The 24,286-nt window shown below is 42.1% G+C and overlaps 1 protein-coding gene across 5 annotated transcripts; it reads left to right on the forward strand.

The window, feature by feature from the left end:
• The first annotated feature begins 32 nt into the window (after positions 1 to 32).
• On the forward strand, positions 33 to 23,410 carry LOC143316046 (poly(rC)-binding protein 3-like). Of its 5 annotated transcripts, none has more exons than XM_076723745.1 (13): positions 33 to 133; positions 10,273 to 10,441; positions 10,594 to 10,617; positions 10,712 to 10,744; positions 10,851 to 10,967; positions 12,613 to 12,744; positions 13,018 to 13,146; positions 14,410 to 14,553; positions 16,133 to 16,174; positions 17,646 to 17,724; positions 18,260 to 18,318; positions 19,107 to 19,276; positions 20,103 to 23,410. In XM_076723745.1, exons 2-13 carry the CDS (start codon positions 10,367 to 10,369, stop codon positions 20,155 to 20,157), a joined length of 1,059 nt encoding a protein of 352 aa, XP_076579860.1. In that variant the 5' UTR covers positions 33 to 133; positions 10,273 to 10,366; the 3' UTR covers positions 20,158 to 23,410. The 5 variants fall into 5 exon arrangements, with proteins under 5 accessions (XP_076579860.1, XP_076579863.1, XP_076579862.1 ...); XM_076723748.1 differs by having other exon boundaries at positions 18,263 to 18,318; XM_076723747.1 differs by having other exon boundaries at positions 17,649 to 17,724.
• The last annotated feature ends 876 nt before the right edge of the window (positions 23,411 to 24,286 follow it).

The raw sequence follows: 24,286 nt of genomic DNA on the forward strand, positions 1-24,286 counted from the left end.
GGTTAGTCAATTTATAGGGCCCTGGGAGCTGCCCCAGCCCTTAGTGTGCCCATAATCTGCCATCTTGGTCCTAACCTCCTAACCAGACTGCACCTCCTCTCTCCTGATAAGGAGCTTCCCTACAACTTAACCGGTAAGCAGACAGACCTTTGACCTAAAGAAGTGCTTTATTAAAAATGGCTGAGAGAACGCAAAAAAGATTTATTTTTCTATTTCAGCCTGATATAGAGATCTTCAGTTCACACATTTATTCACTGGGGAATTATTTATGAGCTGTTTTTTTTTCGTTTAGATGGCTTATTATGGCCCTCTAAGCCATTAATACTGCTCCATCAAACAACTTTTGACAGATTATATGTCATTTCTCAAAGGACTGAGGACAGAGTGCATTTAGCAGTAATGAGGATTAGACTTCACTCAATTATACAAGAATGTTATGTAAACTAGTTTTTTTTTTTTTCCAAGGGCTGCCACCAGTCTTGGTTTTGGGTTTTGAAGGTGAGCCAACAGTGTCGTTGGAATATAAAGCAGATTTCCTCTGACGTGGTGCTCTATTTTACCCCACACACTCGTCCTTTTATGATTCAATGTGGAGCAAATTTAATGCTCTATTTGTAGTTTATCCCATGGGCCATTTTACAGTTGGGTGGGTAGGTAAAGGCACGGTTACCATTTTGTGTCGTATAGGTAGAAAATTAAAAGCGCACACGTATTGGGAGCCTCATTACCGAGTATTTATTTTTGCCCGATGCATGGCTAAGACTGGATTTTGCATGGAGAGCATCTGCGTCAAACGAAAACAATTGACAGTAAGGTGAAACACGTTCTTCATTGTCTAGCATTGCCCCTAATCCAGACAGCAAAACCCCACTGTTTGCTTTTCCCTGGCAGCTCCCTTAAACGTTCTGCCGCTGCCGTCCAACCCTAATAACGTCAGATTAAGCTCTGCACACAACTGTCCATCTGACATGAGGGCTGGATTTGTGCTGGATTGGAAAAGCTGGATGGGATGCCTCCAAAGCTCTGTAATTCTGCACATACACACTCACAGATCGACACACGCACACACACACACATAGCAGCAGATTAAAAAGCAGTGAGGCTGGAGAGGATGTGCATGTCATGGTGGTATGTTTGTGCACTGTTGGGGTTGTGTGCATGTCTCAGTGAGTGCGTCTGGATTGACCTCTACTTCTTTCAGGTGTTTGGTTGCATCAAACCCAAAAAGTTTCTCGGGTGTCCTGAGCAAGACCGTCACGCCTTTAAATTGAAGAAAGGCATAATTTGAACAAGAAGCTGGGTTATTTTGGTGTCCATTGTGATCAGCAATGACAAGGACGATGATGAGCTTGGTGGGTTTCAGGGGTGCTCGACCCCGACCCCTCCCCTGGGACAGACGAGCGCCCCGGAGGCTACAATTCTGAATCAGACCACCTCATCCATGCCCCCGCGATGCCCGCGTGCCTCACTGGGCATGCCCCCCTTTTGTTGCAGCCGAGGGAAAGGGGGGCGTCTGACGAGGCGGTGGGTGATGGTCACCCAGATTACGCCTCATCATACGGCCTATTTACACTTGACACCGAACAGTATGGCAAACAGTAGCGACAAAAACTGCGCTCTCTGAGGATGCCAGTCGGTTTCGTTCCATCATATAATTTCGAGAACTGTCACGTGTCCCTCTGGTCGCTCATGTGACCCTGTGATACCGACCAATAGGGTGGCACAGTTTGTCCTGGGCAGAGCAAAAGGAAGAGGAGAAAAAAAAAAAAATCATTTTGCCTTTTGCGATTTTTAATCCTGCAACGCCGAAAGTGGTCGTCATCTACGGTATCCTGCGCTACATAAAGGTAAACTCTCCTTTAATGGCTCTTATGAAGAATCGTTGGGTAAATCTTGGGTCGAGGTGTTCTTTAGCATTTTTTCCCGGATTGCTAATATTCAAATGCATTATTTATTTTTTCGTTACAAGAAAAACTGAACATGGTTTGTGGACTTCCAAATCAAACTGTTGAGAACTTGCATGAAATACGGGTCCATGCTGAGTTGCGAAAGGCCGTTCAATAATTAATTAACTTGATAACTTACCCACGGTCAAGAATAATCATTATCCTGATAATGAGCTGTGTCACAGTATGACTTATTGATCTAATGTGGTTATTTGAAGCAGATCAAGTTGGCGTTTTCGGAACTTATCAAATAAGGTGCCTGCATGCAGTGTAGAAATATTTTGGTTTTCCTCAGAGAACAGTCAATTTTATGCTCAGTCGCTTTTGCTTTCAGGAGTCTCTTGATTATCATTGTTTGGGTGTTCATCGCCTTGGCTTAGATTCAAGCATGAGCGGTTTCATTGTTGAAGAATTGCTCCTGAATGAGCAACATAAAACAAACCGCTGTTTATCTTCTGCTAACTGTGAAGCTGGACCTTTTTCACTGTAGAATTGATAACGTGAGTGGAATTGATACATCATCCCCCCCCCCCATCAAGATCATTATTCCAATTATCGTCACAGTGATATTAGCGCTGCTGATGGCCTTATTCTCGGCTAGTCATACACCAAAAACGTCATTCGCCATTACCTCAAAAGCGAAGTGCTGCGTTCGAGTTGAAATACGTTGATGAATAACTCCTTTGTTTGGGTAAAAGCTTGCCGTTTGGCGGCGAGATCAACAGTGAAAGTGTGGTAGTGGGTGATGATACTAAAATACAGCGATGTCTGAAACAGGTTTGGAGGGAATGGCAAGAACAATTAGCGAAAACAGGGGAAACCAAAGAAAAGGGGGACGTGCTTTGGACCTGTTCTGCTCGGCTGCACGGCCAACGCTCCACGTATGGAAGCCATGACTTTGTGACAAGCAGTGATCTCACATTACAAATTGTGGCAAATCTAAAATGGCCGACTTAATGCTCAGCTCTTAGCACCGCATTCACAGCACAACATGGTGTGCCTGCATTGTAAAGCCCTTTACGCTGTGCCACAGCCGGCGCCGACTCACTGGAACTCCCACCCCCCCACCCCCCCTCGTACTTGACTATTTTAAGCCAACACATAGTACTCTGTGAGGTACTTTTAAAGCTACTTGGTGATAGTTGGTCCCCGTGTCGTCTTTGCTCGTTGCATTCTCTGATTTGACTGGTTGTGGTGGCCGGGGTTTTGATTGTGATTTAGGCTGAGCTATCAGGATGCTGGGCTGCTGATGTGGGCTGACAGCTCTTGAGAGCACTGTCATAGTGGCGTATAGGAAGGCCGATGGGGTAGACGCCCCCCCCCCGCCGCACCACACCACATACAACAAAAGCCTGCACCAGACGAGACAAGAGCTGCTCATATACCAGTAAACTGAGGGCGAAATCCTCAGGACTCAGTGCAACTCCTCTCAATTTCCTCTCCTTGATCTGTCTGCGATTACGATTTCTGACAGGAGCGACCAATTATTTACCATCCCTTTTCTTCCTCCTCCTGCATTCCTATTGCTTTCCCCTCACAAACTTTGTCTCAAAGAGGCTTTTTTTTTTTTGTCTGCGAGCTGAATTTCACGAGTTGAAAGAGGTCCTGAAAGTGAGAAGTTCCTCCATGCGGAACGGAGAGGCTTTGAACAGAGCTCAAGGAAACATATGGATCAACGAGGTCACCCTCTGTGCTCCCCCTCTGCTGGCCTATATGCACGCTAATTTTCCTTTTGTTCGCCCTTAATTGGAGCACAAACACGTACGTCGGGAGATCTCCCCGGTCGTGGCTCTAACATATTGGCTGCATTACAAGTAAACCTTTTCTTATGGTTGAGTCAATTAGCTGCACACGTCTGCAGCTGAGTTACTATTTCTATTGTTCTGTCACCAGTCATCTCCAATACCTGCACGAGGATTTACAGGAAGCATATGTGGTGTTTTGGCGTGTGGGGTAAATGCTTTCATTGGTTAGAAATGTTTTACTTACAGTGATCAAGATTAAAAAAGCTCTGGAATATAGAGAAAACATTCAGAAGGATTGTGGCATCCTTGGATTCGTCATATGTTTTTTACCTTTTCACCTTTAAAAGCAGGTTATTTAATAGCTGTACACAGGTTACCTTGACGATGACCTTGCCTTGTGCTGCATTTAACCAAAACATGTCCTCTTAAACTTTCTGAGTCACCATCCATCACTGGAAAACAGCAAACTGGACATGAACTCTGAGGGAAAAGCCTCAAATTGAAAGCACAGCGTCACTTTAAGATGTTTCAGGAGCTTTTGCAACCACATCTATTTTTAAAAGATGGAGAATGCAGCTGTTTAAAGTTAGCTGCAAAAGGTCAAAGAGCTCAGAGTTGGACACCTCCTTTAATAGCATGTGAACATTGCAGATAAACTTAGTTTGGGATTCATTAGGACTATTTTTAAGGGTCAGTGTGCTTAGCAGGAGGACAGAATGAATCCCTGCACTGGCGTTCCTCCAAATGCAAAACATCACACGCGAGAAACTTAGAAAATCAGGACGACTTTGACCATTAAAGCAAGACAACCAGCAAGGAAAATCCAAATTTAAGCGAGCCTACTCGATTTTGCATTGTGTCACGTTTCCAAATTGAAGAGAAAAAGAGGCGCGAACCTCATTTTTCATGCTGCTTTCTCATTTTCCTCTCTCCTTTACATTCTCATTGCATAAACCTCATTCATCCATTTATCCAAAAGAAACTCTTGCTTGGAATTTATCGCTCAGTGTTGCTACAAATGCAGAATTTTTGCTCTTCCGATGCATTTGGTGAAACCTCTGCCGTGCAGCTCAGCCTCTGGTATACAGTCATGGAGGGTTTTATGTCAAAATGTCATAATGACATATCTGTAGATATGTGGATTAGGATGGAACAGATGAGAGGAGCTTTGGCCTAGATTAGACTGCCGGCCGTCCATTTAATGATTTTCTTTACAGGATGTCTCTCTTTCTCTCTGTCTGTCTGTGTGCAAGCTGTTTTATCGACAGCGTGTGAATCTGTGCTGGCTTTATGGAAACAGAACGATATGAAAACTTATTTTAAAACAAGTTGCAACACACTCATTTAACCTAGAATTAAAACAGGCTGCTCTCTTCTCACAGGACATAAAACTGTCAAACATGCACAGAAATTTCAATTCATTAATGGCCTTTTTCTTACATTTTCTGTTTTTATGGTGTTTTTGGGGACTTAATTTGATAGTTTGTGTCATATGCTTGCCTAAATTTACCCAGATCTGATGGAATCGCTGAATTATCTGCATAAATCTTGCATATTTGCAATTTCGGCCCAGCTTTTAAATGAACTAAATGAACTAAAAAAGCGATAAAAATGACTTAAAGCTGAATCTTTTTTGCAGAAATTCAATATTCTCACCTCCCAAAACCACAACAAATGACAAAGAAAAGTGTCTCCAAGCTAAAAAAGAAATAGGTCGTCTACTTTTTCTCTAAATCTTGATATTTTGAGATGCAAGCTGCAGCTTTTCACGCTTCACGTCAAAGGGGTCAACGCAAGTTGATGGTCACTTAGCTTGGAGTGCACAGCTGAGGAAGAGGGGTGTCCAGGTTTATATGCAATGGTGTAATGAGATGCATCCATATCTGCAGCCTGCCTTCTCCCTGTCACAGTTAAACAAGATGCACAACTATGAAGCGGCTAATAGCGTCAGTGCTCATTAACGATCAATAATTTTAGCTCTTTCCGGCTCACCAAAGCATCTTACAAATGCACTTTCACATGCCAAATATCGCCCCTTAACTTTGCTTTTTCATCCACTTGCGAGTGTTTTCGCATCATTCACACTCCAGCGGCTCCAGATAAGAGCAGCATCTCCTCATTGTTAGGAGTGCATAAAGAGATAAAAAAGAGGGACCTTAGATTCAAGTTCTTCAAGAGCGGTGCACAAGTCTTTTCTGTGGCGAGCGCTGAGCAGACGCAGGGAGAGATGGGAGGCGAGGGGGTGGGCGGGGGGGAGGGAGGGGGGGAGCCATTTTGTGCACTGCGTTGTCCAGCCGAGCGTAAAGCGTGATTAATTCAATAGCCGCCATAGAGGAGGAGGCTAGCAGCGCTGCAACACCGAGCATGACCCACTTTCCCCATCAGATGTCATGAAAAATTCCCTGCCATCCCTCTCTGTGGTTCTCATTTCCCCCTCCAACTTCCTGCCTGATTAACAAAGAGACGGGGGAGGAAAATTACAAAATCGATGCAGGCGCATGATGTTAGAAATGAGTGGCCACAGAGCCAGGGATTCCACTCCTAAAATCTGCTAAAAACACGAGCTTTGAGGTGGATGTTTGGTCGCTTTAAAATGCCGCTTTTGAGAGGAAGAACTTCAGACCTTAAAATAAAAAAAAAAAAAATGGCTATTTGCTGGAAGGTTTTAGCCCACTGGGGCAAATGATTCACAGGGCCTTGACCTAATTCTATTATGCTACAGGATGTATGAACAAAATACAGTCTGGGAGAGCAACTATTCAGCTCTTAACGCTGACCTCGTTCATCGCTGAGGTCCAGCAGACTCGTCTTTGTTGACCTAAATCTACAGTTTCTGTGTCTTAATCACAAGGAGGGATATTTCTCGATTGTGCAAGACTGGAAACAGGAAGTAGCTACAGGCCTCATTTTTTTTTTAAATACAGGTGAGAAGGCATGTGGAAATGTTATTCAGTCAAACTGTCAACTCTCCTAAACTCTTGAAGCGTCTCTGAAAGGGGATGAGCTCTGTGCCGTCTATCGTGAATCTCATCATCAATCTTGGAGGTTTTTTTTTTCCCACCCCCCCCTCTCCTGCCCCTGCAGAGGACCTGCACCGCTGGCTTGGGTCTTAAACCCGGATTAAGGCTTTTTATGTAATCTGGTCTCCTTTGGGAGATTGGAGAGACAGCTGGCAACAGAATCCCTGTCCTTATCTCTCGAACCTCCCCTGGCCTCCGACCAGCACATCCCTCAGCTCTCAGCGCTGCATTCAGCGTAGATTAGAGGAGGAACGATTTCTGGAGCCAGTGGCTGATGGTGCGGTCATACTCGTGCAAAATATGTCGTGTTTAACTTATCTGTGGGTTTAGGTTGAAACTGTAAAGGCAACACAGCAACTGCAGTTGAAATAATTAATTAATAGCAGGAAGCAACGATTCAGAGATCCTGTTTAACCCTCTGGAGCCTGAAGTGCTGCTTTCACATAGATTTGTCCTGGTTTTTAGCACCTTTTAAACATTTTATTTTATTCAGCTACAAGTCCGACTTCTCATTTTCTCTCTTAATTATTGCATAAAGCTGCCAGGAAGCCAAGTTACAAGAAAAAAGACAGAGAAAATCGACAAATCTTCCCTGATAATTGCTCAAAATATACTGTTTTACTATTCATATGCATAAAAAGCAGTTTATGTCCATTTAAATTGATTTAATTCAATTGAAACTCGCCGACAGTATTAATAATTCAGAGTTAAAAGATAAAATACAGAGTGTCTCCATGATATAGAAATAAAGTTGTGTTGCCATAAATAAAAGATGAATAAATGTTTTTTAAGCAAACTCACCAAAACTGTGTTCCCCGGTTTTCTTCATCTTGTATCATAATAAACTGAATATCTTCTGGTTTTGGACTGTTGGTTGGACAAAGAGAAACATCTGAAAGCTTCATTTTGGCTGTTAGGAAACAGTTTTTTTGACATTTTACAGATGAAACAATCAATAATCATCAGAGTTTTTTATAATGACATATGTAAATGTGCCATTATCTTTTGTTTATCTGTTCATTTATTATTTGGCTTGTCTACATTTAGATGATGATGATGCTGTTACCACTTTGCATTCATTTATTATCACAGTGAACTGAATATATTTGGGTAGTTTCCTCTTATTATTTATGTTTATCAGGCGTTCCATGTCAGCATGCATAGACGCCGTTTTGACTCACATCATCAATCTGTTAGCAGCTTTTAAGCACACAGGGCATCCGGCTAAATTTGCTCCACCATAAATTTGCTGATGAAAGTTCAGGTGTGGAGATGCTGTGGGTGCAGTAGGACGGGCCTGCACATCTCACAGTAAATCCAACGCCTTAAAATTGCCTTAATTATCGACTTTATTTAAGCAGCTGCAGGCTGAGGCACAGAAAAGTCACCTTCTCATGATAAATTCACCTGTTATTGCAAGAAATTCCAAAAACTAGCTGCAAACATGGCCGTTCTGGGCTTCTGCAGAGGAGATAAGTTGCAGTGCAAAGTAGGAAAGAGTGCAAAATATTACATTCACAATGTACATAAAGCCAAAAATATCAATAACAGAAAGCAGAAATATTGCCGAGCTTCCATATTATCTGAGTCGTGAATGACCCTCAGTGGGTTAACGTGGTTTTAAACATTAGAAATGTATTTACCAGATGTTTTCAAGTGAATGTGTGATATGGCAGCAGGGATTTTACCGGCTTAGTCTCAACAGCTCACCTACCATCACCTGTCCCCTGCAAACACAGCGCAGGACCACCAGTGTATTCAACACTGTACAAGTGTTCAAGCTGTTAAATTAGACTCCTCTTGTGCCGGTCACGAAGGCCTCGACAGGCTGACAGCAAGGTCGAGCGGTTCAACAGACGGGCCTTCAACCTGCCGGAGCATCCACCCTTTGTGCCATCAGTCCGATTATTCCCGCGGATCGCGTTTGACTCCTCTCATGTCTTTGCTGCAGAGCCCATAAGTGCATATTCCGTCAGCTAATTAGCGATCGCACGAGGGAGGGAGGAAGGGAGTCCATTTCCACATAGCAACAATGCCTCTGATTGGCAGACAGTGACTTTATCTGTCTCTTCAGTCAAGGTCAGCTGCTTCAGGAGCTTTCCTCCCCACAGATCGGCTTCTAGTGAATATCGTTTACTCATATCTGGTGCTGAGATGCTCAAAGAGCTGTTAGACGTGCAGGTTCATGGTGGTTTTTGTGTGAAATACTTAATCCGATTACAAAAATAGGAAATATATAATTCCTTTCAGCTCACATTTTTTCAGGAGCAATCTCTTACTTCAGACACTTCATGGTTCATGTATTCATTTATCCCATTGTCTATATCATCAACGATCATTATTTCAGCAGTCTCACACTCTAAAATGTATTTGCCTTCGAACACAAGAGGATCATTTATTCAGATTTTACTAACAATCATTTAAATGCCATCGTTTAGATCCATCGACTGAAGCTGGGTGATTCAGTACAATCTCCCATTATAAATGCCTGAAGTTTTAAATGTGCGCTCCCGTGTGCCAGATTACAAATCAGCCAGCAGTGACTGCACTGCATCCAGGGCTCAGATCCACTTCCAGGACTGCGGCGTCCTCTTGTGGTCGCTCCCGTTACTGAACTCTTGAGTCATTACATCACTTGTCAGCCGGAATTAGATGCGTTCCAGCTGAAACGGGCTCGATGAAAATAAATATGGCGCTCGACGTTCGATGGCTCATCTTGTGACTGAGGAGACATATGCTGACCTACATTTCAATGGCTTTTATTGCCAACTGCTGTGGTCTGCGTCAGTGACCAAGATTGTTGGAGCATATTTACATCTTTTACCTTGTTGTTGTAAAAAATCTGATGCAGTTAAGCCCTTTTCCTCCCTCTTTACTGTCTTAAAATACTACCAAGCCCCAGGTTTAGCTGTGTGGTCACCTGATTAATAATACTAGTTGAAGATTACATAACGTGTAAACACAAAACTGGAAACATAAACTAGATTTGCAGACCCTCTTTAAGACAAGAGCTGGTGATGTCCTGTATGGAAAAGAGCTTTATCATTTCTGTTAATCTAAATTCAGAAAGTGCTTGAGTGGTGAATAATCCAATAACTTTCAGGAAGAGATGTTCCAAACAACTAATCTCCCTTGTGTTTAAACACAAGCTTAAACTAGTCTGAAAGAAAGAAAACACTCAGAGAAGAGTCAAAAATGACTATTTTAGAGCCATTTAAAATCACATTGTTAAACAACAAAATTGGATTTTAAACGTCACCATCCTGTCATTTAAATATACACATTATTAAAATGATAAAACGTTTAACTGACACGTTTTTCTGGGATCGACTAATGAAGGTTGTAACGTTTAAATCGACCAGTCGACTAATTGCGCACATCCCTGCTTTTGCTTCCCAGCTCTCCGTTTGGTCAACCAGCCTTGTTCTAAACTGTTTTTCTGTACAAAAAGCTCCTCAGTCGAACTTAATTTCAGTCGTTCTCTGCGCTTAAAACATAACCTGTTACCCGGCGACATGTGACCTCAGGCCCTGCTCACTGGCTTCACTTCTCGTCTGACAGGTGACCGGTTGGCCGACTCCACCATCACACTCGCGTTGGCCCTTGAACTCCTCTCTCACGTGACCACGCCCCTTCCTTCACATCCAATCCCGACATGGAGCCCATCAAGGTCCAATCAGAAGGTGGACTGAATGTGACCCTCACCATCAGGCTGCTGATGCACGGAAAGGTACAAAAAAGGTTCTCGGCAATGAACTTCCTGTTCTGTGACGCTGGTTCTGTTTCCAATTATGTCAGAAGGTAATAGATCATTTTAAGGCCCTCCCCCCCGGCACAAAATACACCTAACATTGTGTTTGTTGTTTGTGTGTGTTCCTGCAGGAGGTTGGAAGCATCATAGGAAAGGTATTTATCATAAACACAACAAGCAGACCACAAAGCATCATAACGCCTGTGGGGGTTAAAGCATCTCAATAATGTTCCTTTTCTTTACTTCCAGAAAGGAGAAACGGTGAAGAAAATGCGTGAAGACGTACGTAGAACCTTTCTGCAAAGAGTCCATTATTGCAAACAGTCCCTGACGTGTGTTTTTGGCTCATAATAATCTTTTTTTTTTTTTTTTTTTTTTTGCCCTTCAGAGTGGAGCTCGTATCAACATCTCAGAGGGGAACTGCCCTGAACGGATAGTCACCATCACCGGACCAACAGATGCTATTTTCAAGGCCTTCGCCATGATCGCCTACAAGTTTGAGGAGGTATGATGTTGTAAAAGTACTGCAAAAAATACTCTGCTACAAGTAAAAGTCCAGCATTGTGTATTATATCATTATATTATTATTGTTCGTGCATTAATGTGAAAGCAGGATTTTACTGTCGTAGCTGGTTGAGGTGGAGCTCATTGTGAACTATTTTACACCAGACAGCAACTAATTATTTGATTATTTTCTTGATTTATTGATTCAATTGGTTGATTTGTAAAATTTCAGAACATAGTAACACCTTAACGAGGCTTGTTCTGTCCTTAAAGTCTTCAACATTTGGAATCGGGCTTGTGTATTTTGTGCACAAAAAATGTAATCTGTAAAGTACAGGAGCCTCAAACTTGTACTGAAGAGCCGTAGTTGAGGAAATGTACTCGTTACCTTCCAGCACTGTGCTGTAGCGTCTGTACTGACTCGTTTCCAGATGGAATACAAAGCAGGCTTGGCCCCGTTATGTAGGACAGAAATGTGCTGATCTAACCTTGCAGCACCCTTTTTGTAAGTGGGCCAGTACTGTGTTTTGATTTGGTGCCGTATCAGCACGCTTTCAGCTGGACCAGGCGAAAACACCTCCAAAACACGACGTACAAACCTGCGCCGGTTCAACTTTTCACAAAACTGTGTGTTTATCTAAGATTATCATCAATTTAAATGTCAAATATGAATCTGCAGAGAAACTGATAACCCTCAGGAATATGGAGGAGTGAAAAGTATAATATCTCCTTCCTGAAATGTCCAAAGAAATATAGAAATTAACAACTTTACCTCATCGTGAAAACGGTTAATTTGAGCGTCAGAGGACTTTAGGACTGCATTGGATCACACATGGTTTACGGTTTGTGAAGATATGATTAGAAAAAGAAAAATCAGAAAACGAAAAGAGTTAAAAACTTGCAAAACCAGCATTTAAAGCAGCAATAATTAATATTTTTACAATAACAATATATCACTGTGACAATGTGAACAGGCTTTACAGCTCATTGTTCATCTGTTCAGCCCACAGCTTCCTCTCACCGCTCAGGGTGTCATTTTTGGTCACAGCAGGGAGCAGTTTTCAGAGAAAAAGCTACTGTCCACCACCTGGGCCTCACCAAACAGCAGACAGACACAGTTAGGGACAAGCTGGTTAACACGGTGGAGCATTTCACAGCTAAAGAGTCAGACATTTCCCTCAAAAATTAGAGCTAAAGTAGAGCTAAATGAGAGTCGGCTTTTGATTTGCATTCAACAGATGGCCAAAAATGCGACTTTTAATGAATAATAATGTTACTGAAAGTGCTGCATGTGGAAACTATCAACTGTGGGTCAAGTGGGACTTAAGCACAGTACTTGACTAAGTGTACTTTTGTTGTTTTCCACCACTGATGAGCACAAACTCACACAAGATGCAACATAAAAAACATGGTATAACAAGGTATAACAAGGGCTGCTGCATGTGACCTTGATGTATAATATAACAGTGATGGACAGATGGTATAAATTCATATTTCTGCTGCAACAATGCAGCTTTAAGCTAAAGCATTATCTCTTTTTCTACAGTTTCTACTGACACATGCATGACGGTGGATTTCCAAAAAGCCACCGCTGCACACACAGGAACTGCTGCAATCTGATAAAACCTGGTCTTTCCTCCCCTCAGGATATAATCAACTCCATGAGCAACAGTCCAGCCACCAGTAAACCGCCTGTAACCCTGAGGCTCGTCGTCCCGGCCAGCCAGTGCGGCTCCCTCATTGGCAAAGGAGGCTCCAAAATCAAAGAGATGAGAGAGGTAGAGTGCAATCACCTCTATAAATACCATATGAACAAAGATATTGCCATACTTCAGAGGAAATGCACCAGTTTTAGAGGGATTTCATGAACCGGACTACTTCATGTTAATGGTGCAGCCATGAGATATTGAAAATCCCATATTTATTGTACATACAGTTCCCATGTAAGCTTTAAATCCTGCATAATCCCAGATCTCAATTTGCAGAGTATGTATTTATTTATTTACTTTACGTATGAATTCAGATTGAACGAATATTCTTCTTACCTTCAGTCCACAGGAGCTCAGGTCCAGGTTGCAGGTGACATGCTCCCCAACTCCACCGAGAGAGCAGTGACAATCTCAGGGGCCCCAGAAGCCATCATCCAGTGTGTCAAACAGATATGTGTGGTGATGCTTGAGGTACAACCGGGAAGGGAAAGGGAAAAAACATCAAGGAATGAAGGAAATGTATTCACACTGAATATACGCTGATATGGAATATAAAGCATTTTTTTTTTTTGCAGTTATAATCCTTAAGATTTCTGTGGGGCTTTAATGAATGTTATGTTTTTTTACATTTGACATTAATTAAATCAACTTTCTTTAATGACTATAATCATCAGTTTTTGTTGTTTCAATCCGACACGCCGCCACTGGAATCGAACTCTGCGAATAGTATTAGTGCTGCCTGATCTTTATCTGCAACTGAGCAGGAGCTGTGCTGGAGTGCAGAGGTGGATCTGTTCACAGTGCAGCCGAAACAAACTTGTAATTTTAATACAGAATCAGTCAATAATTGGCCTTTTTTCTATCCACTGGGTTACATGCTGCATCAGTTCCAGTGCATCCCTTGAGTGTGGGAACACAGTCTGAATCCCACAGGAGAATGGCGGACAATGAAAATTAGCAAAAACAGGGTTGGATGTTACGGAAATCTTAAGGCTTATAACGTCAACGCAGCTGGGAGTTTAATCTGCTGTGTAAAAGTACAGTAAACCTGCTCAATGTCTGCGTCTGCTAACATTTCAAAACTGATGAATCTGATTTGTTTTTCGTAGTTGTCTGCCCTTCATTGTATTGCTGCAAACACATTTGGCTTCCCAACGAGCTACAGTAACAATTGAAGCACGATCTACGTGCGATCTTTCGGGCTAAAAATGCCCTTTTTTTTTTTTTTTTTGTTCAGGCCACCTCAGCTGACTCTATTCGACACACAAGTCTTCAGGGCTGCACACTTTGTCTCTCTTTTTTTCTTTCGCCATTAATCTCAATAATTAATTATCTGCACAGCCAGTTCTCCATTGGGCCTTCATGATGGCACCAGCCATGGATGCTAGGAGATATGTGACATGACTGTAAGTCTCTAGAATACGGACCTCAACAGTTGTTTAAATACAGTTTGTAGAGTCATCATTATCCAGTTGAAAGTGATGTTCCAGGTAAATCCAGCTTTAGTTGTGCACTGAACCACGATTTGGACATTTTCTGTCAGCATGAACACACAGTGAAGAGCACTTTTGTGTGTGAGTGTCACAGGTTGTCTTCCCTCAGGCACTGTCCCTCTCAGTTTATGCGACTTTTCTTTCTTTCTCTCCCTCTATTTCTTTCTTTCTGCTCTAACACTCTCTCCACATCTCACCCTTCTTCTTCTTGCCCCGCTCTCTCCTCCTTTGCTCTCCTCAGTCCCCACCGAAAGGTGCCACCATCCCCTACCGCCCCAAGCCTGCCTCCACCCCTGTCATTTTTTCAGGTGGCCAGGTAAGAGCAGACCCACTGGGGGCGTCCACAGCCAACCTCAGCCTCTTACTGCAGCACCAGCCACTGCCTGTTAGTGTCGCACCAGGTTTTACTCACTTTTCCTCCCGTCCTCACTCCCCCTCACCTGCCCTCAACTAGCATGAAACCATCACTGCTGTTTACTGTGCCCTCACTGTCATCCATCACCTGCGGCCACTCAAACCAGAACTGGAAGACACGGCATTAGTCACATAATGCAGAATTTGAATAATCTGAGTCAAGTTTTGGAGAAATTGGCCAACTTACCTTTTAATTGAGGAGAACTGAAGAGGGATAACATCCCTGTGTTTGCTTTTGATGGGGACTCTTGCAAATCCTAAATGGACAGAGCAAGAAAAACAAGCTGACGTTACTCTGAAAATAAAAAGCACTAAAAAATTACTTCAGCACCGACACAACTGAAAAAATAACGCTCGCTAACTGACCCAGACAGTAATAACCTGGATCCAAGAACAGACACATCGTGTCACCTTCAGGTACAATTAGTTCTACAGTAAGACGATCAAAACAGACTCAGGAGCAGCAACAGGTGAGCACATGACAGCAGAGCAGGCTCGACCGTGGAGGCTAATGGGAAGCAGGTGTGTCCACAGGCGGCTAAATCAGGCAAACTGTACAGGAAGGAAAACTCTTTAGAGGAAGCTAATGAATGGAGGTGAGGAGAATCAACACAAAACATCAACTCCAATCATCAGGGCTCTTGCATTTGACGACAGCGCAGCTGCAAATGATTATTTCCAGCCTCAGTTAATCTGCTGATTATCTTTGGTCTGCAAAATGTCAGAAGACGCTAAAAATGTTCTCAAAAAAACAAAACAAAACACACCTTTAAATCACCTAAAATGAGTGTCTAAAGCCTGAAAATATTCAATTTCCTGTCACATAAGACCAAGAAGATCACACATAAACTTCCATGTTGATCAGCTGACTGATTAATTGCTTCAGCATGCCTCATGCTGCCTTATGGCGCTACGGTTGTCCATTTATCAAGATTAAAGTGAGCTTCTCATCCATTAACAGGAAAGCTGATGGTTAAAATGAACACACATTCGCCGAATTCTGGTTGATTTTAAATTCCCATGAGGGACATGATTGAGAAAGCAACAAAAAGCCTCAATCTGGGGGTCTACTGGTAGTTTTCCACTGAAGCTTTCTGAGCTGACCTCATGTGGGTGCTTGACATGTTATTTTCTCGGGCTACAGTGCAGCTCTTGTTGCTGTCTTGGCAGATACAATGAAATTTTGCTCAGTTCTGACCTCTGTGGCCCCGATACCACACATCCAACAGGCCACTCCTCCTCACAGGGCCGATCCTCTGGTTTCCTCCGCACCCTCCCCCCCCGTCACCTCCCCGCTGTCTGAGTCGTCCCTTATTGATTTAGTTCAACTGGATCTGATTGATGAATCGTAGGAGAACATGGCAGGGAGTCTATAGTGCATGACTTTCTTGTAATGTCGCTACAAATATAGCTGAAATGAAAAGAGTTTATAGAGTGCTTGAGTTGTAGAAATGTCATTTTTCTGAAATTACATGATTTACGACAGCGTGTGTTTTACGTTTGTGGGCTTGCTCCGATGAGATAACAATGAGCTCTTCTTCTGTTTGCAGGCTTATACCATTCAAGGACAGTACGCCATCCCACATCCAGATGTGAGTGCTAACCCCTGCAGGCAGCCCACACTGCACTCCCCATCATTCTGTCTCACTGCATCCAAAATTTCTCTCTTTGAGTCGCAGGCTCTTTGCTCTCTCTGCACCCATATTAATATTAATTGTTAATATTAATACAGCTTTTTCTGATGTGTAATTCCTATATCTTCTAACTTTTCTGACTCTTGCCTCCCTGCCCTTTGACATTAAACCTCATGGGGCTTGGCCTGAATAAGTCACCAGATTCGGCTGGAAAATGTCAAGTTTCAGAGTGATTTCCTCCTTTTTTTCTTGGCAGCTGGTGGTTTCACTTCAGTGTCGTGTATAATGCATTTCTGAGCTGGGACCATTTTGAAAACGCTTCTTTGTTGTCGTGCGCTAAGGAGTTCTGCCATTCAAGGCTTAAATGGCAGCTTTTCAGTCACGAGCTGTGATGTTGGAAAATCAAAAGGCAAACAAGACGTTTCCTGAATTTAAAAGGTTCCTTGGTTGCAGCTGCGTTCAATGCCATTTTAACAAAAACTGAAATCACCATGGAGGTCACTGTGACATTTATTGACTACCTGCAGGGGAGGAAATGATAGTCTGATCATCTACATTGACATTTTGTTTTCACTTCATTATTCAATTTGACATCATATTGATGTCACCTTTCCTTTTTGGACAACGGGGTTATTTTTGTACGAATCAGTCATTAATGGTTTACCTGTTCATGCAGGTGACATCAGTTTTAGTCAGATGTGGTTCTCAGGTAGTGGCTGGGACTATTAATTACAACTGCGGAGGGCAGAAGCAGTCGGTGCTTTAGATATAGCTGCTGCTTCTTTTGGCACTTTTACGCTACTACAAAATACAGTTTGGCTGAGACATGGACACAAATACACCCGCAGTGACGGAAATCAGACAGTGAGTAATCCACAACAACAAAGTGTAGAAAATAGCACCATGATATTGTTGAACTTATTCAGTCTAAGTGATGGAATGTACATTATGGCTAGCTGGCAAGCATGTTATTTAAAAAAATTTCCACAACCTCTACAACTGACCACTGACCTCATTCAGGCTCTGTGTGGAGCCTCTGATTGGCTCGAATGTTTTTCCAGCTGAGGAAACGGACCTATTGAAACCCCTGAAAGAATCAGAGATGTTGCCGGCGACACAGAGGACTGAAACCAGGCTCAGCAAAATACTCCAAGAGGACAAATAAGCATTGGAAACATGCGAAAAAGCCCTCTGCACATGGTCACACAACTCAGGCCAAGCCCTCTCTGAGCTTCTTCTTCTTGTCTTTCGTCTCTCTCTCTCTCTCGGTCTTTGTCCTTCACCTGTCTGTGCTGGTGTCCTCAGATCCTCTCTCGACTCTCGTAGCATTTCGGACAGACCTGTGTGTGCGTGTCTGCGCGAGCGTGTGCGAGTGTGTTTTTTTAATGATGACCTCATAGCTCTGCTGTCCTCCTCCTCCCCCCCTCAGCAGTTGAGCAAGCTCCACCAGTTGGCTATGCAGCAAACCCCCTTTACCCCCCTCGGACAGACCACCCCTGCCTTCCCCGGTACGTACCCACCTACACGACGACCCTCTTTACCAAAGCTCCTTCTCTCGTTTTTACCTGTAGAGACAAACACATTCTCTTCCTCCTTTTTCTCTCTCTCTCTCTCTTCTTTTCCTGTCTCTATCCTTTCTCTTTTTTCTTCTTCTCGTCGTTCTCCTCCTACTGGTCTCTGTGGTGCACTGCCATTGACATGGCCTGCTGGTGGTCTGCTCTTGTTGATGTTGAGGTTTCTTTTGTTCTTTGGTTTTCCCTTAGTATCCTCTTTTTTAAAGATGCCTCAGATCATTTTTTTTCCCCCCACTTAGAGCGTAGAATTCAAACTGTCAGCGTATTATCTTAGTTATACAGTGTGTGTAGGCTCTGCTCAGGGCCGAGCCAGACTTTGCATTGACGCTCAAATGCTACCGGTCAATAGAGAGAGAATGAAAAAACTCCAGGACTGCAGTTCATCAATGCTGCTCCCTCAATGTGCCAAACTCTATTTTATGTCCTCTTCCTTCCCTCCTCTCTCTGTCTGTCTGCTTCCTGTGTTCAGCAGCAGGTCTGGATGCCAGTAACCAGGCCAGTACTCATGAACTCACCATTCCCAATGATGTGAGTACATTTGTCATAATGTGCAAAATGCCTGTTCGTGACTATTTTTTTTCCCCGTCTTCCCTGACAGATATTAATTCCAAGCAAAACTGCAAACGACACTATAGCTCAAAATAAAAGATGTGTCATTCAAGAACTGATGGAGCGTCCGTTTTTCAGCTCTAACAGGCACTATTGCAGAGATACTGTCACACACTCAGCAGTTCTGATCATTGGGGGCCACTTTGTGCTAATTCGTCAACGCTGCGAAAAAACACTAAAAGAAAACCTCTTTTCAGGAAATCCATCAATGTTAATGTGACAGTGCATATTTACCAACTCATCTTACCCATTTTCAGAATTCATAATTGACTGGTTGAATTACAAATTAAGTTCCCGGAATAGCTGCACGAAACAGAAACAAAGCGTGACACTGGTCTGGAACCGACCGCTATCAAAGCACAAATTCGCAAATGTTGCTGGACCACAATGTCAAAAACTCTGGTTTGTTATCTTTGAACGTGGCTTCCTGTTGAAGTTTCTAGCGATACAATCTGACAGCAGTTCAGAGATCTTCCCTCTCCACAGCAGAGATATAGTGCAGCCAAAGGCAGTTGGCTTTTTAAAGTGAATGTCCTTAATGGAAAAGACTTGTTGGACCAAAGTAAGAAGTATTGTTATAGTTGAAAGGCTGACAATGAGTGGCCTGTACTCACATGCATCATAGCGAGTCTGTGTCTAGTCGGATATGGCATCAGATGAAAAATGCGTTCTGGCCATCCTAAGTCCCGCCCCCATTTTCTTCCCAGCTAATAGGCTGCATAATCGGACGCCAGGGAACCAAAATCAACGAGATCCGTCAGATGTCTGGGGCGCAGATCAAAATTGCTAACGCCATGGAAGGGTCATCGGAGCGCCAGATTACTATCACAGGGACCCCCGCCAACATCAGCCTGGCCCAGTACCTCATCAATGCAAGGTCAGAACTCAGCGGCTGTTAAAGTCTCATTTTCAGCGAGACTGTGCAAGCTCCGGCATGGATGTTTCTGTTTTGACATGGCAGAGTGCCCAATTAGCAGCCCTCGGTTTGTCAAGTTCATGCAAAAGCACTCGTTTCTCATCTTAATGATCATCACATCAAGCCTGGAAGCGTTTATCTTTGCTCTTCTTTCTTTTTTATCGCTTATTATTGTGAAATTTATCGCACTCTGTCTGCAAGCCTCTCGTTATTTAATATTAAAAACCTTTTTAATTACAATGTGCCCTTTTGTGTAGGGGAAAGTAAGGGTGTGGAGGTTAGGGTGAAGGATAACCATAACGACAACCACAACCAACCCTAACGTTAGCCCAGTTTAGTTTATCGATCCATAAACCAATCCCATTCCTTATAGTTCAACGTTTTGGGATATTCACTTTCTTGCTGAGAGTCAGATGAAGATTGATGCCACTCACACGTCTGTACAGTAAATAATGTCACTTGAGCCAGCAGCCAGTTAGCATAGCTTAGCATAGAGACTGGAAACAGGGGGAAGCAGCTAGCCTAGCTCTGCCCAAAGGTAACAAAATCCACCTTCCAGCACCTCTAAAGCTCACGTATCAACACATTAATTAACACCTTTAATGAGGGGGATATGTGCTGGACCATTTCTTGGCCTGGAGCAGTGACTTCTTGGCTCTTGTAGCTGCATTGGCTAGAGGATTTTGCAAAGCATCCAATATCAATGTCCTGCCTTGGCTGGTTTTATTTTGAGCAGAATGAGAGCATCATAGAATTTGTCGCTTACTTTCCGATGATCCTCCTTCAGGTTTAGAGACGTGGCGGCCATGTGGAACGACCCATCTTCCATGACCACATCCTGAGATCCCTGACTGGCTCCTCCGTTTGGCCCTTTCCAATGACTGACCACCGCAGACAACCCTGATGAAGCCCTTCGGACTCTGGCTCTGGCTCTCCGAAAAAAAATCCCTGACCACCTTCCCGCCCTGGTTCAAAGTTGTTTATACGTCAGAGAGGGTTGTGCGCTCATTTTTTATTTCAGAGAGCCAGATTAAGTAAAACCTAAACAAACAAAAAAAAGGAAAAAAAAAAAAAAGAAATTCTCTGTTGATTAGGTTTTTTTTAGAGAACTGTTGAAGCATGTTGAATGTTTATTAGGAACAACTTGTGTTAATCTTCTTTTTCTCTCTATCTATTGCTTTCTCTCTCTCTGTCAGTGCTGCGTCATAGAACATCATTTAAAAGTATAAAAAAGTACTCGTAAGCGATTGACCATTTTTGTAGCACGTAGTTCTTTGCATATTACAGCTGCTCAGTGATGCTATCGGCAGAGTGTGTGGTGGGATGTAGCCCGATTATCCAAATTTTGATAATATAATTTGAAAAGAAAAAAAATTGGACTGTTCTGCTTTTTGTCCTAATTTGCATCTTCGTCTGCTTACAAATCCAGTCTCTACCCATGACTCTTTTGCTGCATCACATGACCCTTTTAAGCCAATGGTATCACTCCTAGAGCCTCCCTTCTCATGTTCATTTCCTATACTTACATTATTGCTTATATTGCATGTGTTCAGTGTTGTATCGTTGCGTATTTGAGTAAACCTGTTCAGTGTACGTGTTCCTTCAAATGTTCTTATTATATCTTTGCGCTCCCGTTCTTTTTCCGCAAACTTTTTCAGCATTTTTGGCCATTCACGTCTAGTCCTACTCCCTGCCCAAATGAAAAACTTTCCGACATAGCCTCCTTCTATCAACACCGATTATTAGTATATAGATGCATGAATGGGAATTAGTGAAAAATCAGTGGCTAAAACACGAACTGAAAAATTAAAATGATTGTTTACTAACTTATTATTATTATACTGTATTTGTTTTGTACAAAGACTTTTGTGACTTAGCACATTAGTCGACTACGCGGCGCTCATGCAATAGACTATTCAACACTTTACTCTGGACTGCCTCTGATGTGGGAGGAATTAGTTGGACTTAAAAGCCAAGTGTTGCGTCCAAACCTTTCGGCTTCCTTCCCTTGTCTCGGATAATATTCGCCAGACCGCTGGCAAAAAAAAAAAAAAATTGGGCTTTCAAGGGAGCGGAAACAAAGGGAAAGAAGCCGACTCTTGACAGCAAAGAGGACTAAACGTTTGGACGAAGCCGAATGGTATTTTTTGGGCCAAGGAATGTTCAGGGGTTCATTGGGGGGAACCCACGGGGTCTGGGCGGACGTGACCACTCAGTCTCTTTTTCAAGATTGTTCATCTTGTCATGTTTTTTTTTTTGTTTTTTTTTGTTGTTGTCATACGCTTGTTTTGACACATTAGGTTTGAATGTCTTTTTATCGTCACGACTACGTCAGCAACTTAATTGTTTTTGTTTCAAAAAGGACAGGTTGGATGACAATTCCTGCTTTCACTGGTTTTCAGTAAAACCAGCATGTATTTATTTCTGGTGTGGCGATGCACATATGACTTTTTGTTTGTTGATCATGACGCTTAAGCTAAGTTCGATTTGTTGTATTTCATTTGAGAGGGAGGTGTGGATGACATTTGGTATGATTCAGTATTTCAACCATCCCTCACCTATTCTACTCGTAAGGACGCTCTAAATACTATTGGACAGCTTGAGTCATCTCATTTGCGAGCTTCAGCTGAGCTCAGTTAAGTTTTGACACATACAAACAGCTGTTGAATGTTATTGTCGAATCACGTTATCTACTGTCCAACACAGCAACATTCTGCGTTTTCAGTGTCTCATTGTCTGCATACGTACCACTACTTTTGTTTAATTTTCAGTAGCCTATGCTGACCTTAAAGGAAAAGTTTGGCTTTTTGGGAAATGCGCTGAATGGCTGCCATGCCAAGAGTGAGATGAGACTGGAAACACAGGGAACTAAATCAGTTTACCAGCACCTAAAGCTACGAATTAACATGTTATATCTAGTTTGTTTAATGATCAGAGTCAAGCTTGCAGTTTTCCCTTGTTTTTAGGCTTCATGCTAAGCTAAGCGAAGCTAACCATCTCCTGGCTGCAGATTCGTATTCGCCAACTACCATCGGCTCATCCATCTCTCAGCAAGAAAGCGAATGAACGCATTTCCCAAAATGTCAAACGCTAACTTTCAGCGCGTTGGCGACGTACGTAAATGTTATTATGTAAATGGACCAAATGCTGTATCACTATACTGAACCATGCATAGTCAATGATTATTCTGCAATAATTCTTACATTTTGATGTGAACTCAAGTAGTAGTGCTAGCATTGAAATTATAAATTTGTGTTTCTTTTCATTTGAGTTGTCATAGCTTGTACTTTAATGGGAATGTTTGTCAAATGATTATAATTTTTATTTTGTTTTTGGCAAACTGGCTTTTTTAGAGCAGTTACCTGATACCTAAGAGGGTATTCTTTCCCACCAGTGCTGAACCAGTGAAGAACATCCTCAAGGGTATTAACTGTTATCAGTGCATGTGTACCATTGAGATGTCTGCTTCAAATTAGTACACATATGTAAGAATTAAAAACATAATAAAACAAGGAGTGCTAATGCTTATTAGCACAACCGGCGCTTGTGTTTGAGAAAGATCTTGTTGTGTAATATGAATTTGATTGCTCTAAGCGGGAATCTTGAGTTGTAAGTGATGGCGGTGTGATTTTAATAACATCAATATTCATGTGTTACTCAGTGTTTGAAAACTGTATTTACATTTGTGTATATGGCTGAGTATACTACGACTTTGAAACAAACTGCAACTAATGCAATAATAGGGTGCAATGTGCAATTATTTATTCAGTTATTTCCATATTAGCATAGATGCAGGAGAGCTGTGTAGCTTGCTGAAAAATGCTCTTTTTTGAATTTTATCCACTTTCCATGTGGCAGCAACAGCAGGAAAAAAAGAATGACTAGACTTTTTTTTGTTTTTTTTGTTTTTCAGCTTTTGTTTGTGTGTATTGCAGTTTGGGGAAAAAAAAAAAGTGATAGAACTTTGTAACTATTTTTGATTGATTTATTTGCTATGTGCAGATCTATATTAGTTGTGAGTAATTACATAGGTTTTAAATTCAAAGTGTTGGTAAGTATAAAAACAAATAAAGTTTCATTTTTTTCTTTCTGTGACTTGTTTTTCCTCTGGTTTTCTCTTTTGCTGCTTCTGACAGGAGATGAATAACTTGGGATCATTTCTGCACAGTCCCCATGCACACATTAAGGCCTGATGAACCATGAGCTGACAACGGTCGAGCAAAACCTCCCTGAGGAGATCTGATAGTTACTGAATACAGATAATTATTGTATGGCGAAATGATTATGGTAATTAGATGATGAGCTTTAAATGGGAATCTCATCTATCCTTTTTTTAAAAAAAAGATTTGATGTGTTTGCTGAAACAAACATTAAAATCAAATTTTTTAAAAAAAGGCAATTAAATATTGCCAGAGATACAATTAAGCACGGCATGCTTATTATTTAGAGCAGTGGTGGTCAAAGAAAGGTTCAGGGACCTCTTGAGATCTTAAGAGTTTTGTGAAGGACCACAGCAAAATTAGGAATAACTATAATTTCTTATAATTCTAATCATTAGCTCTAATTTAATTTTAATTTGTCCTAATTAGAGAATGACTGAGGGTGACTATTCTTATCATAGGTTGCTCTCTCACCACTTGCACCAGCCGCAGGGCAGACAGTTTAATAATGAATCAATGGCAAAAGAGATCCTCTCATATGAGTAATAGAATCATAACAAACAGCTGTTTGCCATTAAAACATCCCTGGTTTAAACTTTTGCAAATAAATTAATGGTAACGTGTGTTAAATTTAATTCATGCCTGGTCGCTCGACTCTGAACTCAGCAAGATTCCAGATGATTAACCTTTGGGTTCGGGTTTTCGACACATGGGCATAAACAGAAATAAAGTGTGGGATGATATCAAAGTGGATGAGTCATGCAAGTGATGGCTGCTTGATATTGTTGTGCATCTAAAAAGGTGAAGCACA

Source organism: Chaetodon auriga, chromosome 23 (assembly GCF_051107435.1).
Source record: "Chaetodon auriga isolate fChaAug3 chromosome 23, fChaAug3.hap1, whole genome shotgun sequence".
NCBI classification, from domain to species: Eukaryota; Metazoa; Chordata; class Actinopteri; order Chaetodontiformes; family Chaetodontidae; genus Chaetodon; species Chaetodon auriga.